Source organism: Amblyomma mixtum, chromosome 2, assembly GCF_055824585.1.
Source record: "Amblyomma mixtum isolate Tamu chromosome 2, ASM5582458v1, whole genome shotgun sequence".
NCBI classification, from domain to species: Eukaryota; Metazoa; Arthropoda; class Arachnida; order Ixodida; family Ixodidae; genus Amblyomma; species Amblyomma mixtum.
In genome coordinates this window covers 18,610,236-18,627,197 of record NC_143013.1, presented here as the reverse complement: position 1 = coordinate 18,627,197, position 16,962 = coordinate 18,610,236, and the positions used below count along the sequence as shown (strand labels likewise).

At 46.6% G+C, this 16,962-nt stretch overlaps 1 protein-coding gene across 1 annotated transcript in view; it reads right to left on the bottom strand.

Moving 5' to 3' along the window:
- The window catches only part of LOC149358578 (uncharacterized), a 95,219-nt gene that overhangs the window by 62,408 nt on the left and 15,849 nt on the right, over positions 1–16,962 (bottom strand). The window contains exon 3 of the mRNA XM_089568864.1: positions 118–199. Coding sequence (XP_089424990.1) covers positions 118–199 — 82 coding nt within the window. The remainder of the gene's footprint in view (positions 1–117; positions 200–16,962) is intronic.

Sequence of the window (16,962 nt, the reverse complement as noted above, 5' to 3'; positions counted from 1 at the left end):
ACGAAACAGGAATCCTGACGGGTGCGCTACGCCATAATTAAAGCTGCTGGTTTAGCCCTTTCACGTGAGGTCTGGTATACTGGTTCTTTGAGTGATAGCACTAAAACTATGACTCACCGGTTTCGAGTGGTGTCTCTCATTCGGAAGCCTGCTTGTGGCAAGTGTTCCACCCCACCTGCCAGGATGTGCGGATGGCAACCTGCACAGGTGTGTATACAAGGTGTTTCAGGGGAGAATTTACGTAATTTTCGAAAATAGGTTTTGGGAGGTAAAAATATGTCATTTGCGACAAGGCATAACGAATGTTGGCGGACATCAAAAAACAGTTTAAGCGTCTTAAAGAAAGCTGGTGAACTAATTTTAATGATTTGTTTTTTAACTTTTAAGGTTAGGTGCCTAGAGGCAATTAGAGATTTGTAGACGGTCGTTAGTGATAGCCGCATCAGTTTATAGAATTTCAGAAACGTGATTACCTTTGGCCCTGTGGCTCAAAAAATTTGGCTTTTTTTATTTGTTACTTGCACTGAAGAGATTTCTTTGCCTGAAAGCTTTTTGAAAGTACTTGTATTTTGGCATGGTGTAGTTTTGTAGCTGATGCTGATGCAGCTGTAGTATTTGCTACCATTTTTTCTCGTTCGGGTTTGGTTTGATTTGTAGGTGTTTACGTCCGAAAGTCAGTCAGGCTATGAGGGACGCCGTAGTGAAGGGCTCCGGAAATATCGACCACCTGGGGTTTTTTAACGTGTGCCGACATCGCACAGTACACGGGCCTCTAAATTTCGCTCTCATCGAAATTGGACTGCCGCGGCCGGGGTCCAACCCGCGTCTTTGGAGTCAGCATCCGAGCGCCATAACCACTTCGGTTTTGTACACAGCAATGTCGTCTAATGGATCATTTCAGTGGTGTTTCGCTGTTGATGTGATTTTGGCAGTGGGGTTGACCATGCCTGTGTATTTTCTTACACGTGTTGTGCACCGGTAGCTCTTCGCCGGCGCTATTTAGTTCCTCGGATAGATTCAGTTCTCCTTCAATTCAGGTGCAAGTTTGCGCTCGTCTCTCTTCTCCTCTTGTGTCGTGTTGTTTGCGCAAATTTATTCTTTAAACCAATTTATTTGCTTCGCGAGAGAAACCCCCGCAGCGCAGACTCCCCCTCTTCATCCTGGTTACTCGGCAAACAAATAACCCTAAATTATTATCTAAGGAATAACGTCGGCGACCATCTTCCGTGTAGTGAGCGTAAAAGCGTAAGTATGCAAGCTCCTTTAAATAAAAAACAAGACAAGCTCAGCACGTACACGATAGACCAATTTTTACGACGAACAGAAAAGTGGGCGAATTGGTGCTCACTCTTGTTAACATAGCGTAACACAGGCAGGGAAACTATACGGTATAAGCTCCGATTACTAACTTCAAATTTTATTTCGAGAGAAAAAAAGTAAAAGTGCTTCTGAAAGAGCCAATATACAAATCTAAGCCAAACTTTGGTTGTGCCGACGAGGGGAAGCATTTAGGCCCCGCATCTCAAAACACCCTTATATTGATAGCAGACATCCGGTTCTCTTCTCACGCTGACATTTCTCAAGCCTAAATCACAAATATCTCTTGGGTACCTTTTAGGCGCCTGGAAAGCCTTTCGGATAGTTTAGGGCCTATTTCATGTACATATTAAATCACGTTTTATAGCTTAGGATTTTAGTCATTGATCTTTAGCAGGCAATATTACGTGCAGTCCTGTAGTCATTTTTTTATATAATTCCCTTCGAGATTTCAGGTAATCAAAATAAATCGCACTGTGCTAGTGATTGAGTTTATATTTATGTAGCACTAAATGAAAACAAACGTGTATGCATCGAAACACCTCTGGCTACTACTACTGCGTCGTTTTCTTCATAATAATCATTCGAACTTTAACGCAAAACTTGAGCACTAGTGGAAACCCGCGCTTCTTTGAAAATCGCTACGCTGATCGCAATTCTGGGCCGTTTTTTCTGAAGCATTAGCATTACTGCTCTTTCCAAGCGACTCGCTCCTTCGCACCGCGCGCGTACCCTATCATCGGAGACGGGCCTCACTCGAAGCAGCCACGCATTATCTTACCGTGCAGTGTTGTGGAAGCTACATCTCACGTTTCCGGGTCGTGTACATAATCGAAAATCTCCGAGCATGTACGAGAGCCTCGTGATTGAGCAGCGCACATGCGTTGGCGTATAATGATGGTCTATACCATGACGGCAAAGATGTCGGCTATAGTTCAAGCAATTCTCCCGAGCGACCAGCTTCGTCATTTCGATCCCTGATTTGCTTACACCGCACCTGGAAACTCGAAAGACTGCACAGTTTTAGCGAGAATAAGTGTATAGGCTGGGGCGTGCATCTTTCGAACCGCGCCGCAGAAATGGCAAGGCGTGCCCGCGCCACCGGATACGCGCGTACAATTTCGTTGCGAAACCTGAATTGCGTGTGTCTTGAGACGAAATCGACGGGCAAAATGGGGCTCCCACCCAGCATTGTGCGAAAGGAAAGAATCATCCAGGTAATCGTGAGATTGATTGCTTCTTTTCCGTACTTCTTCTTGTGGGCCGGGACAGGAGAAATAATAAAGGAAAAGCAACTGCACTCTCTAGCTTACAAAAGATGAGACGCTTTGTCCAAGCTCTTTACTCGCATTGACTCACTTTATATGGCTTCCAAAAGTGGCGTATTTTCTTCCGCATTTATATGCTGCAAGTATTCCCTGATTGCTTTTCTTCTTCAATTGAAAAATGCAGGGGAAAGCCTCAGGGGGCTTGCCATCGTCTGAGATAAAGATTCGCATAAAAGCTGAGAGCACCGACTTAGATTAGAGGGAGAAAATATCAAAATTACAATCACGACATCGATATGCACATGGAGTGCAATTGGCCCTTTTCCTTGTTTTTTAGGTTTTCTTTTTCACGGAATGAAAGAGATAGGAGGATTTTGTTCCATATCTTGCACCTGGTTTCACTCTTCCTACACCTTCCGCTCGGAATATTGATCATGCTTTAAAAAGCAGTGATCGCTAGATGTAACTCTTGGGTAGACCTTTTTAGTTTCTGTCTGTGCTAGTGGCTTCTACGTTATGTATGGAGCACTAGAGCTTAATTTTCGAAAATTGGCTTTGAAGACCGTTTTCTTTGACTGAACAAACAAAATTTTCACGCAACATTCAACATGAAGTTCTAAAACCAGTGCAGAACATTTTCCTTGTTTTTCACTTTCGATAGGCTTGCAGGTTTCTGAGAAAATGTTCTAAAATCTCCAGCATTATACGTGATTGTCGAAAATTGAGCCCCAGTGTACCGCTATGTCAACTGCTGCGAGTTGATGATGGTGATAATAAATTTTTATGACTCTAGGGCATCTGTGGCCAACGAGCGCCATGACACAATGTTTTTTCCTGTACTCAAGGTGGGGTCAAAGACCAGTTTCCGAAGCATTTCACCCTAAAGAAGCCGAACATCAGGCAGGAAAAGGCTTGTACTTACTGCATCGTCGGTGAGTACCCGGCGACACTGGGGATCGAACCTCGCACATCCCGCATATGAGGCGGATGCTCAGACCACTAGGCCGCCGTTGCGTTTCAATTGCTGCGAATTACTATTCTCACTGCGATTTTCGCAATTTTTTTAACGCACGGATCCGAGTACCGGACAAATTATTGTAATGTTGTTGGAAAAATCGATCATGACAATGCAGGCGCAAAAAGAGGAACTTCTCCAAGGCATGTAAAGAAGAAAATAGAGTGCGATAATAATGGCACCCGAACTCTTCTTGTGTTCGAAGCAGCCGGGGCGCCGCGTACTTGCCGCCCTTCAGCCAGCAAAAGCAAAGACAAAGAAGAAAGCGTGAACGAAGATAACGCAGCTTTCATACCCGGCAGCGTGATAAACAACCCAAGTCGGATGCACTCCGGCGCCTTTCGAGCGAACCACTAAGGGGGAAAGATGAGAGTGAGAAAGAGGGTTTTTCTGCCAGAACTCAGGCGGCCCCGGCCGATGCTTATCTTTTATATTAGATTCGTCGTTTCTTTATATTCGACGAACTGAAAGAGAAGCGCTCGCAAGGCTGAGTGAGAAATGGTTTGTAAAACTATGGGGAATTTGAGGATGAACAATTTGCCGGCTAAGCTTTCTTCGGAAAGAGATCGACTTTTCCATTAATCCCGGTTTGCGTAGTTCCCTGGTGGCATGGGAAAAGAACTTCTGAAGTAGCAGCTGTGTGTGCCTGGCTGCAGTTTGTGTGACTAAAAGCGGGCGGCGTTGCGGAGAAAGAAGCAGGCGTAACAAAATGCGAGCGCAATACGCAGTTCTGCCGCCCATCCTTAAGGACGGGTGGGGATTTGTTGAACATCGACCGTAGTGAGTGGATAGCACGCGAGCGCCAAAAAAACTTTTCTAGTTGGTCTAGAGCTCACACCTAAAGTATAAAGGAAATTCTCGCAATGCCGGAAATAAAAAAGAGCGTTTTTAAAAGTTTTACGCCCAGAAATTCTCGACAAGCACATTTATAAAACATAAATTGTTCATGAACGCATTGTTTTCGCAAACAGTAAGATAGCACTACAATAACCAATGAATCAATGTATCCCTCCTGAGAGCACTTGTCTTTTTCTGTTATTTTTTATTAAAAACACACCCCTTTGGTTTTCTTCGGCAGGTGTGGGCGCAGGACGAACTTTAAAAGGAAGATTTTGCTACGCACCGGAAAGAGTAGATCATTTCCATTAATATGTTCACTACAATATCTTACAATGTTCCACAGTTGCCTTCCAGTTATATGGTGTCGAAAAAAACTGGACTTGACAAAATGTGCGGTATAAGCCATACTTTGAGGTAACGGGAGAAGTGGTTAAAGGGCTTTTAGCGCGGAGAAAAGCAGCTTTCACTGCAAAGCAGGGGAGGCTTCAGTCTCTAGCCTCCTTTCGAGCTCTTCGTGCTGCTATCACTTGGCGTGTCTTCAGCTTTCTTTGAAAGCCGATAACGATGAGGCTTTACACGCTAAAGATTGGAGACTGCTGCAAACCCTAGTGTGCACCCCATTTTTAGACGCAACATCAAGGGCGTGAACGATTGTTTTCTACACAATACTGGGACGCACGCAATCCTGTTGCTTCTATACGCCTTAAACAGTTCTTTGAAGAGAAGGGATTCGCTGAAGGGGAACCTATCCTCAGGTATAAGAGGTGTAGTGGGCTCTCGTGAAAGCATTTCCCTGCCTTGTTCTTCGCGTTTTCTGTTTCTAACTCTGCGTTGCTCTGTGCCGCATTTACAAACTGCGGTGCTTCAACCAGAAGACGAGGTACTGCTCACCTCCGAAGAGAATACGATTTTGTGGCCCGAGCCCCAGGAAAGAGGCCGAACTCTCTTTGCGAGGCCTTTCGCGCGGATGCTATGCGCTGTAGCGCGAGAGCCTGCATTACCTCTGCATTTTCACTAGGTCGCACATCTGCGCACTTATCTCCCAGTGGAGTGATCCGCTTACCTTTAGTTTCGCTTGCGCAGCTCGTAGCATGTTTGTCCGGAGCTCGCGAATAACGAACGCTGGAGTGCGTTGGCGGCGTGTCGCATTTGACCTATGTTCCCGACAAAGCTTACTGGAATAGCTGACGCAAACGGTAGTCCATATGACGTTGCATGCTCAGTAAGAAGCTTGTTTCAGTGCATGAGAGATTCACAAATGCAGTAAAGCACTGTCCTGGCACAAATTCTGCCTGAGCGACGACTGCACCATCTTTATGCTTGACAAGCGTTGGGATTAGGAATTTCATCAGGCCTCTTTCTTTTTAATACCTACACGCTAACTGCGGCTTTAGTGCGTACCGTGTTCCTCCTGCGGCGCCGTACATTTACAAAGGACGATAAAGCCTGTTATATACGCTGTAGTGGCGCCGTGACTCACTGACAAGTGCTATGCGAAGCTTCCATTTGAGAACGAACGGATCCAGGTGTGATTTATAGTGGCAGCGCTAATAAACAGCGCTTTCTAAGAACTCCTGTGTTAGACCACTTAATGTCCCTTGTTCGTGCAGATACCCACAGCAGCAGTCAATAATTGCACTCGAAGCTTTCAGAACTGCAATTGTGTCGCAGTGCTCAGCGACCACAACTGTCACAAAGCACTATTTTCATCATCATCATCAGCCTGACTACGCCCACTGCAGGGCAAATGCCTTTCCCATGTCCCTCCATTTAACCCTGTCCTTTGCCAGTTGCGGCCACCCTATCCCTGCAAAATTCTTAATCTCATGCAATGCAATGTTTAATACATTTCTAAAGGTTAAGGCTTAAGGAGGCTAAAGCACCATAAACCATACGGCTTCGCACGAGCAGGTCCGCACTTTTTGCGCACACTCTTCCTGCAATGGGAAAGTGCGGACTATATCGGGCCGGCTGGTCTTCCAAAAGACAGTTTATTTCTGGCACGTTTTGCTAAGAGCACGAGATAAGCAGCGTGCGGATATTAAAAACAAAATTCCTTCGGAAATATAAACGACACTATCCTACGACATTTAGGTAAACGGGCATTGAGCTGTCGCACGCTCACTGTTTTTGTTTAAAGCTTTCACAGCGCATTAGTATACTTCGACGGGGCCTTAGTTCGGAAAGCTGCATTCCTACGTGATCGTTCAACGTGCCCAGGCAACGTTTCTAAAAACGCCATCAGTTCATGTGCTCCCTTTACGAAGTGCCGCGAGTTAGTTTCACGTCTCGAACATTGCACAAAAATTAAGCTATAAGATGAAATGTTTTCTTAGGCCCAAATAGCATGGTTGAACAACACACGCAACCTAAAACTAAAGAACGAATTGCACTCTTCTTCAGGAGACCAAAGCTGCGTTAATAAAAGAGCCCACAGAAACAGAATAATGTTATCGCGTATTTAACAGGGAAATGTAATGTCACCATGACAAACCACAAGTTTTTGAAGACAATAAATGCAGTAGTTTTGATGCATCGTCAAAGACGATCTCGCCTACAAGTTGATTCAACTTAAATAAAAGGCAGTTGGCAGCAGCAGGCCATGGCGCAAAGAGTGCTCTATTGCTGCGCCAACCAATCACAGCAGTACATGAAATCACTGCCTTAATGTTTCACCCACTGCTGTGTCGAAGTGGTTACATCGTTCGGCTTTTGAGCGTCAATGAGACGGGATTAAATTTTGGCAGTGGCGGCTGTGTTTCGAATGAAGCGAGACGCAGAATGAAGCCTTGTGCTGTTCGATGCCAGTACAGGTTGACGAACCCCGTGGTCGAAATTCTTCCGGAACCCTTTACTATGACGTCTCTTTCTCTCTCCGTCCTTTCAGTGCCGCATTCGTTCCTCCCCTCACACATGATAGATTTGTTTTGAGGAAATGAAAGGAGCAACAGCTCCTTTTGATCTCCCCCAGCGCCCCTTGTGGGAAGAGGGGAAGGTTGGGAAGTAAAGAAAGAGAGAAAGCGATGCTGCAATGGTTTGGTATCCACCGAGATTGAGATAGTTACTGCATCTTCCCTTTCGTCGTGACCAATTATTATCAATTTAATTGTTTTACTTTATGAAAGAAATTAGAGACATCAAAATTATTGCTCTACTAATACTATCGCAGCATTAACCTTTTGTGTAGGTAGAAAAAATCTTTAAAAATGCTATATTTTCTTGTCGCGGAGACAGTGTGTGGTGGCCCAGAAGTTTTACTATCAGCGTAAAATAAAACGCGAACAAAAAAAACTGGAATTCGAGCACAAAAAATCAAGCATATTAGAGGCTGGAGATGAAATACAGGCGTGGGCTATTAACATTTCAGAAGAGCGGTCTTTCCGGCATCGATGGGGAAATGAACTGCTCATGTATTTTGCCTCCCTAGAATAATATCTGCGAGTTGTGCTGTTCGCGTTTCAATTGGCTTGTTCGCGTTTCAGTTGACGCTGATAGTACATATCCAAGTATAATTTTATGAAGTGCCCGACACTCAGCGGCACTAGATGTCGACAGTGAGCAAACGTACAACACCACTCATTAAAAATTCCGATGAAAGTAGCTCGCAAGCTCTCCACCCCGCGACTCTCACCATGACTGTTGCGGAGGACAGGCGCACGCAACGATATCTGTTAACTGCTTTCATTCGGTGGACAAACACGTGACTCACGTCCTTGGTTGATACGAAATGCTTCATGTTTATGGTAGAAACAGCTTCGTTGCCGTGAACTTGCAGTAAAAAAAAATTTTATTATCAGCCTTTTTGAAATGCTTTGTATAGAGCTACGAGAGCATAGACTGTAAAATGTAGATATATACGAAAATCTGTACTCATATTTAAGGGTATTTTCTGAACGCGTCCAATATATCATTTCATATAGAATCCAATTTTCATACAATACATATGATTTCATATCAAGTTATTATAAATTTTGATATTGATGCATACGTTTTTCATGCAGAAATTGGCTCTGTATTATTCAATGCAGTTCTCGTATGAGCCCCTCGAACGAGCCACCCGTAGTTCCTGTATGAGGGACGCCCGCTTTTTTTTCTTCTAAATTAAAGGGGTTAGCGTGCAGAAAACATCACAACATAAAAGTAAATCATAGCCTGGGAGAGTATCCATAACTTTGTCTTACGCAACAGCTAATCATGCTGCATGACGATGTAGTGAACAGGCGTGCTTGCATCGGCTGAAAAATGACTCACGCTGTTGAAGACTCAATGCAGTGTTATGTAACTGAACCTTGAACGAAGCAGCGCTAACATCAGGACAGTTTCTCGCTCCATCACCACCTAAAGTCTCGTTAGCGAACTGGTTAAAGATGATTCCTCGCACTATTGCGTCCGCTGCAACAAAAATGTGTAGGACGATTTATGAGGGTATCAAAAGCGCGAGTGGATATAAGACAACAATAACTGGAGTTCACTGACCTGCACAACAGATATATGTTCCGACGCATGGCCCAATATGCTGAGTTGTCAAGTTAAAATTTTGTGTTATATTTTTAAGGAGTTTCTAAGGCAAGGGTGATACACGCCCGTAATAGTGTCAAAACGTCTGAAGGTCGTAAAGTTTTCGATATGAAGGGCTGTTAAAGCTCCCGGCGAACAGCTTAGAGAACAGTATAAGCGAAAGCCTCTCCAGTTAGTTTTTCTTTTTATTGAAAGCGCCCAAGCTATAAAATCGAAGTTTTAAGGGCATCATCCCTTGAATCCATAACGTTTACGCCAGCCTTGGAACTTTCTCATTTATGGCAGCCATTTGGAACGTGAGTGTACGAAGTGAATAAAATTTGACAATGGGTTGTTGACGGCATGAACCTGCGTGCATAATACATCAAGAAATTCTGGACGAGCGCATTTTTCAAGGGGGAATTGTTTATGAACATAATTTTGTCATATATAGTATGATTCCACTAAAACAATCAATATATCCGCAGATTTTTCCTTGGCAGCCTTACATTTGTTTGCTATTAACGTTTTTGCTGTGGTCAAAAACATTCGCCATTGGTTTTCTATGGCAGTCCTAACTACCTGATGCGAGCGATGGATAGAAAACTTTTACGGAAGAATTGATCATTACCTTCAATAATTTCATAGCACTGCCTTACAATATTCCATGGTTACCTCACCACTAGAAATGATGTCCAAGAATCCTGGACTTGCTTTGAGAAAAGCCCGCCTCTTAAGTGTCAAAGGCCCTGAAGAAAAAAAAAAAAGAGCTCCGTCGTTAGGTGAAAAAAATTATGCACCTCACTAGGGCACCTTCACGTTTTGGGCTTTTATTTCAAAACAGCGGCCTTCCGAGGAATAAGACTTCGCAGAAACGGCCGATTCTACAGCTCAAGGGAAACGCTTGCGATAAATCAGCGTGAAAACTTGCGAGTCGCCGCGAAACAGCCCTGCAAATACTTTATGCCGCCGTGCTAGTACGATCTCAGATCTCGACGTGAGAGTAAGTGAAGCTTCTCTTGCTTTTTTGCTGAAGTGAAATATGTGAGAGGACGCCAGTGGTCAGTTGTCTTATCCCTTCCTCCATGATGTTCACGAAGCGGGAACTTTCACCATTCCTTACTCCATGAAACTGCTTCCGAGCGAAAGTTTTGTTGCAACGCGCAGCTTTTGTCTGTCTTGTTTGATCGTCTGGTGAGCTGTGCCGCAGTGATTTGTAAATTTAGGCTGATATGTCTGGCCACTTCGATCACTGAATTTCGGAAACTACGGAGAAAGCAACCGCAAGATTCAAAGTGAAGCATGTGTAACCGCTTCACCGGTGGCCGAGGGGTATTTTACCCGGCTCTCAGCCAACAAGTTCCTAAGTTCCGTGGTTAGATTTCTCGCTCAGCCATGGTTTCTTTCTAAATGCTTCGTAGCACACAGACCACACCTATTCCTGCAACGGGTGTGGCTGCTTTCTGGCTTAATAGAAGTGTGGCGATGAGCGGAATATGGGAACAGAGGAGTTTTTAGTATTCTTTCACTTCTAAGAATGTAGAAAAAATGACGCAGGAAAGTGCGATCCAGATTTCTTCACCAGCTGACGGGCCATGAGTTCGCGCGCAGAAATTCCTTCCCGCTTGTCGCTCGTTCTCTAACAGGGCATCAGGAAGATCTCGCGTTCTTCATTTCCTACAATCTTTGGCCGATAGAGTCACTCTGTCAAGTAGAAAAGGCCGCAAGCATCAGAAACCGTGGCAGAGGGAGGAGTTAATCGAATTTCAGGAACTGCGTCTGGGGAGAAACTTCCCCTTCGTCTTCCCAGTCTATCTTTGCCTTTTATCAAGCGTTCTATTCAACCGGGAGAACCACCCGTCTTTCCGCTTCTATTCACTGTTTCAGCGAAAAAGAAGCGTGAAAGCGCCTGGCGCACGCCGAGCGGATGATTGGATTAGGATCGTGAACAAATAACTTCGTGGAGAAACCAACAGCTACGATGCCCTTCCTGCGGCACAGACACTTGCCAGTCACCAATCAATGTAAGCTGCCTTTTTCGTCGAATATTATCTTGACTCACCCTTGAACGTAGCAAACATTAGCCGCCGCTGTGGCTCAGTGGTTATGGCGCTCGGTTGCTGACCCAAAAGACGCGGGTTCGATCCCGGCCGTGGCAGTCGAACTTCAGTGGAGGCGAAATTCTAGAGGTCCATGTACTGTGTGATGTCAGTGCACGCTAAAGAACCCCAGGTGGCCGAAATTTCCGGCGCCCTTCGCTACGGCGTCTCTCATAGCCTGAGTCGCGTTGGGACGTAAAACCGCCTTAAATCAAATCAAATCAGAAAACGTTCGCAAAAAACATATAGAAATATAATCACGTGGCTAACAATGACAAAGTGAATTTCCGCGTTACCTGGTCGTTTAACCCCGCTTTCTTATGATGCTATTTATAAGTGATGCGGTTAATCATGCAGCTACCGCTAGGGTTCGCTGCAACTTTGAAAATATGTTGCTCCCTGAATGCACAGAATCGAACAGATTGGTTTTTAAAGCGCGCTGAAACTCCCGACTAGCACCACCGTGGTCCACCTGTCTGTCCCGTCCGGTGACTTCCGCTTCATTAGCGCCCACTGCCTGATGCTGGAAGCGTTGCCTCATCCTCTATACGCATCCCGAGCTCGTGACTCATGGCCCTCTGGCCTTTGTCGCTTTCGGTCAGTTTCCCGGGCGTTCAACTCTGGATCGTAGTCGCTTGCGCTGGAGTTCGGGGCGGCATTTTCGAAGTTTTTCCAAGTAATATTGCCTCAAGAGATCCATCTTGTCTACCACGTTAGCGAAGAACGTGAGACGTTTTCTTGAGACCGTCACATTAGAGAACTGCGATACAATTGCGGCAATTCGTTTTCTTTAGCAAAGCATTTGAGAGAGGTGTTTAGGCACGTTCCCATCCTTTGATCAACGTTAAGAGAAAGCCGGGTGCTTTCATATCTTGTTCCTTTTGCCTTTCTTCGTTGTGCGTGTTAATGGATAATCCAGCCAGATCTTGCATGATACGGGGGGTGTGGCACGATCCATCAACGATTGCGTGAACGCTACTCTGAACGCCGCTGTATCCAAGGCCCAGAAGCTTTACATCTTTCTTGAAATCTAGCTTGACAATCGGTCATGTGCCGTCCGTTCTCTCACTGCAGATCACCTCGGCGCATCAGTCTTTATTGTATGCGCATACACAACGTAGAGAGCGCTGCGCCTTGCAGTCCCCTGGTCAGGGGCGCTATGCCGGAAGGCCCGAGTTTGGCGCTCGCCCGAGTTTCATCCGAGTTTGCGATGACGGCAGTCAGTGAATGAAGATAGCGCGGAACGTGCGCAGGCAGCGGACAATAAAATGTAGAGATAAAGCCACGTAAATGCGATACAAGCGCACCCTGCGCGCCTGTTTCACACTTCAAACCCAATACACTGCGCAATACCAGGCCGCAGCGCTACCTGAAGTTATCAGCGCCATATCAGCAATCGCGAAATCGTGACTTCTCTGCTATCTATCTGCACACTCACCGCTAGCTGTTTGACACGCCTTTTCGGGCGCGTCAAAGGCGTGCATAAGGCGTGTCTTCTCTTTCAGGCTCTATCTGTCTCTCCATTTCCGAAGACGAACAGTGCGCACTAGGTGCACTCTTGTATCAACCCTTTCTCTTCTCTCGAATACGTTAAAAAGCAACAGATAATATTATGAACATTTTGTTCATTTCCAAATGTATTTTAAAATCTGAATCCACTGAAGCTTTGTTGAAAAGCATAGCTTTAGGAAATTGACAAAGATTTGACGCTTTCTACCGCTAGAGGCGATACTGAGGCCATTGCTTGCAGCGTGGCTTGCAAACGAACTAGAGCGGCAGCTCACCGTGTCGAAAACGAGAGAGCTCCTGCGCTGACACGCCGCCGGTAGCGCTGCCTTCGACTGGAAAGACTGGGCAACTACTACACCCTGAATCTGTCTTATTTTTCGGCCATTGCGATAATATATTTTATTGTGTCGCATATCAAAATATAACAGTCATGCATCTTCTGGCTTGCATAATAAACAAAAGCAAAAAGCTGAACTTCACTGCACCCCTGCGTCACTGCTGCTTTCTGCAGCGACCTCAGGTGGAGCTCTCCGCTGCTACGGCCGCTGCCGCACCCCGCTATGGCCAACCATTGCTTTTACTACGCTCTTGGCGAATCTCAGCGGTAGAAATTGGCCGTGCGAGCGGCTGTGATGCGGTGTGAGAAAAAAAAAATTGCTGTTTGGCTTTATTCAATGATTCATTACGTATGCCTGTTGTGTATGACGCCTCTTTAGTGCACTGCGGATGCGAAGAGCGTGCTACCCAGCGACACAACTCATCCTATGTCATCAGACGCTGACTAAAAGCTTTGAAGGGGGTGGGGCGCGTATCTGCGTAGTATTTCTTAACGTCGCGCACTTCAAGGTTTTGCGGACTGGTTTGGTCACTAGCGTCGATAGCCGTTTTATACCGCATTAATACATTCGCGCAGGTGAGGGATCCTGTTTGTAATAATGGAATCTGACTTATAACAGAGAAAGGTGTTACGGTTGTGAAGTACGCAGTGCTTGCGTGCTGGAAATTACAAACACTTTATTGCACTGGGTCTGGAGCAGCGATCGTTTGTCGATCCCAGATGTGTTTGACACATTGATGCTGAGCTTTATCACCGATGAAAGGACGGCCAAGCCAAACACCTGTGGTTCGATGTTGTTGGAGTAGGACGCGCTCCAAGCACCGGTTCGTCGTCGTGCTCCATGTTTGACGCCTTGCAAGCAGGTGTGACGCGCGTTCAGCGTTGTGCTGTGTCTTACGTGGTTGCAACAGGCTATAGTGTTGTGCAATCTTGGTATGCGAGCGAAGAAATCGACGGCTTTCGCCACATTGCGTGTCCTTCGCAGAGGTGCTTAGATTTATCAGCGATGACGTCCGTTTTGCCTGTTATATTTCGATGGTCAACATCGTCGATGTCTGTCAGCAATCAGCACAGCCGCGCAGCACACCTGTAGCCGGCAGGGATGTTGGGAGTGGCCCACCCATAGCGCGTACGCCTATAATTTATGTACGGCACGCCGGGGGCGTGACCAATGGTTTTGATTGACAGGTGAACTCGGAGCTAAACTCGTGAACGGTGAAGTGCCCCGAATTCATCTCGGGACTGTCATGGCGTCAGCAGCAGCAGCCTGGGTAATCGCTTCCTCTGACGGCAAATGTCAGTACGGCCGGCTGGACCCGTTTACTGCCTTGGCCGACGACGAATTCCAGCGACATTTTCGCCTCTCCAAAAAATCGGTACGATGGTTGTGTAAATAGTTAGGCGACGACCCACGCCTGCGGAGAGTGCGTTCCGGCTTCATTCGCTTTCGGTCGAAGAGCAAGTCCTCTGCGCCCTCCGGTTCTTCGCGACCGGGAGCTTCCAGGGGAGCGTCGGCGCAGACCGCTTTATTGGACGCCAATAAAGCACTGTGAGCCGCTGTGTGAGGGACGTCTCCGACGCGCTTATCGACGCGGCTGTGCAGAAGCGGTGGCTCGCTTTGCCCACGACTGCGGCCGAGCGTGCGTATGTTGAGGAGCGTTTCCTTCTGCGCGGCGGCATCACAGACGTCGTGGGATGCGTCCACAGGACCTACATTGGCGTAAAGGCCCCTTCGAAGTCCAGCCCTGACATGGTGAAGGCCAACTATTTCACGAGGGAGGTACATTATGCATTGAACATTGCAATCAGTAAAAAATAATTGTTCTCGCCAAGTCCTTTGGGCTACTCTACAGCACAGTGCCAAAGTCGGTCCCTAACCGGTTCCACAGAACAATTCATAACATGCCAGGTACCTCAAGAAAGGCCCACAAAAAAAAAGTGGGCTCCTCGGCAACGGCGAAATCGAAAGTTGCAGATGGCCACTTGTTAATCGGGTCACTGCAGAGCACTCACCACTGTGCTAATTAATTAAATCCGACGAATGAATGTCATCTTTCGCACAAACCTCTCACTTGCATCTAAAAAGTATAGTCACAATGCTGCAGAATCGGGAAGATAACCGCCACTAGTCACCAAAAGCCGGTTCGAGCTCATTGACAACGAATTTCGGACAGCTCACATTAAAGGCCCCCTGCCCACCCGCGGCCAGCAGACACTCTCTACCTCACTTTGAGCGAGCCTCCTCTCCTTCCATTCCCTCCTCGAAATTTTTCTCTCCCGCTCCTCGTCGAGTAGGCTCGGCAAGGCAAAATCACCCCTTCCTTCTCCGGTGTAAGCCGGAGGCGTGGTGTCTGTGGAGTGCGTCACAGGGCGACGTCATGGCCCCGCCTTCAATAGAATTCTTTTCTTGGTTTTTGCATTTTCTCCGCACACTGAACGATCGAGAGGCGCGATCGGCTCGACCACCTAGACTTGTTAGCGAGCGCATCCTTTCATACATCTGTTTGTCATTCCCAGTTAACGAGCCACCTTTTCATTTTCTTTTAGGCCTCCCCACCGTTTCACGAGCGGAGCGGAGCCAACTCCCTCAGTTTTACTGTTTTTTTACTTTTTATGGCTAGGGTTCAAGGCTGTCGCCGCACGCTCCCTCCGCAGTTTTTTTTTTTTTTGTTCCTTCATGCGGGTTTGTAGGCATGAGCCAGAACAGAAGGCGCTGCGGAAAGCGTTGTGCAGACGACGCGACGCCAAGGCTACGCCCAACCTTCTCCCGTCAGTCAGAACGATGCACCAATGGAGTGCCTTTAGCGAAAGTAGCCCCCCTTGACGTCAGCGGGGTGCAGAGTAGTGGGCCGGGCCCGTTTTTGAAGGAAGGAAAGAACGAACGGTCTTTGATTTGAATTTTCGCAGCTTTTCGGGGCGCGCATGGCTCTAGTATTTTGCAGAGGTTATCTTCGATGCCTCATCTATGCAGTGGGCTTGTTTTTCAAAAATGTCCGGACCCTGGTCAGTGGCCCTTTAACGGGGTATGCATGAAATGAACAGATGCATGCAGTTCATTTCAGAACACGGCATAATATTCAAGCGATTCTGAACAAAACGAGTTTTCTCATTCAAGTCACGCGAAATTCAACTTGCGATGAAAAAAAAAATGTGAGATAAAAAAGTTTCACCATGCGGGATTTGAACCCACGCGCTCCCATTGCCTGTCGACTCTCCGGAGCGACGCGTTAGACCACACGGCCACAGAACAGCGCGGAGTGATACACCGCTCTTTATTATCTTTTTGCGGACTACTTCCGTAGCCTTCACAGCGTTGCACATGTACCTTGTCGCCATTGGCGGTCAGCTGATGGCGGGCGTTGGTAGCGTTCCCTCGCGGTACAAAGCAAAATTTAATAACGCATAAATCACTCCAAAGCGCTTTAAATCCATATCTTGCACACTATAAAATGCTTATAAAGGTGTATTAAGTGCATTATAAAATTCAACAAGCCTCGTTTGTCTATTTGCACACGCAATGCTCTTGGTGGAGCGACACACAAATGAAAAGTGCACCGGCGGTTGGCTCACGTGACCCGTTCTTTGTAGACCGCCCAAGAAGCCGATGAGGTGGCGCCGATGTGATGATAAATCACGGAATATATCCAGATAACCCAATGAAGTTTGAGGCGTGACGAGGGTGGGATTTTGTCTTGCTACCATTAGTTCCCTCATCTGAAGGCGTCGCCAGAGCTCGGGAAGATTCCGAGTTTCAGCAAACTCGGGCCTTCCAGCATAGCGCCCCAGGTCTTTGAGCAAGACAAACGATGGCCGTCTAAAGTATGCGAAAAAAAAAGGAAAAAGCAAACTTCTACCGTTTGTTTTAGTTACTGTGTTTCTTACTCTCCGCTTCTTTTTTTCTGCTCGTTTCACATCTATTCAGTAGTTTTGCATACATTAAGGCATGCGCAACCATTCATTCAGGGACTGATGCAACCTCGAGCACGTGTCTTACATTCGGTGCCACTCGCTGAGAGAGAATAGCCTTCCTTGCCCCGCCGCCAGGAGTATAAGGTAGCGGCCATTGGCCGGTTGCCCATT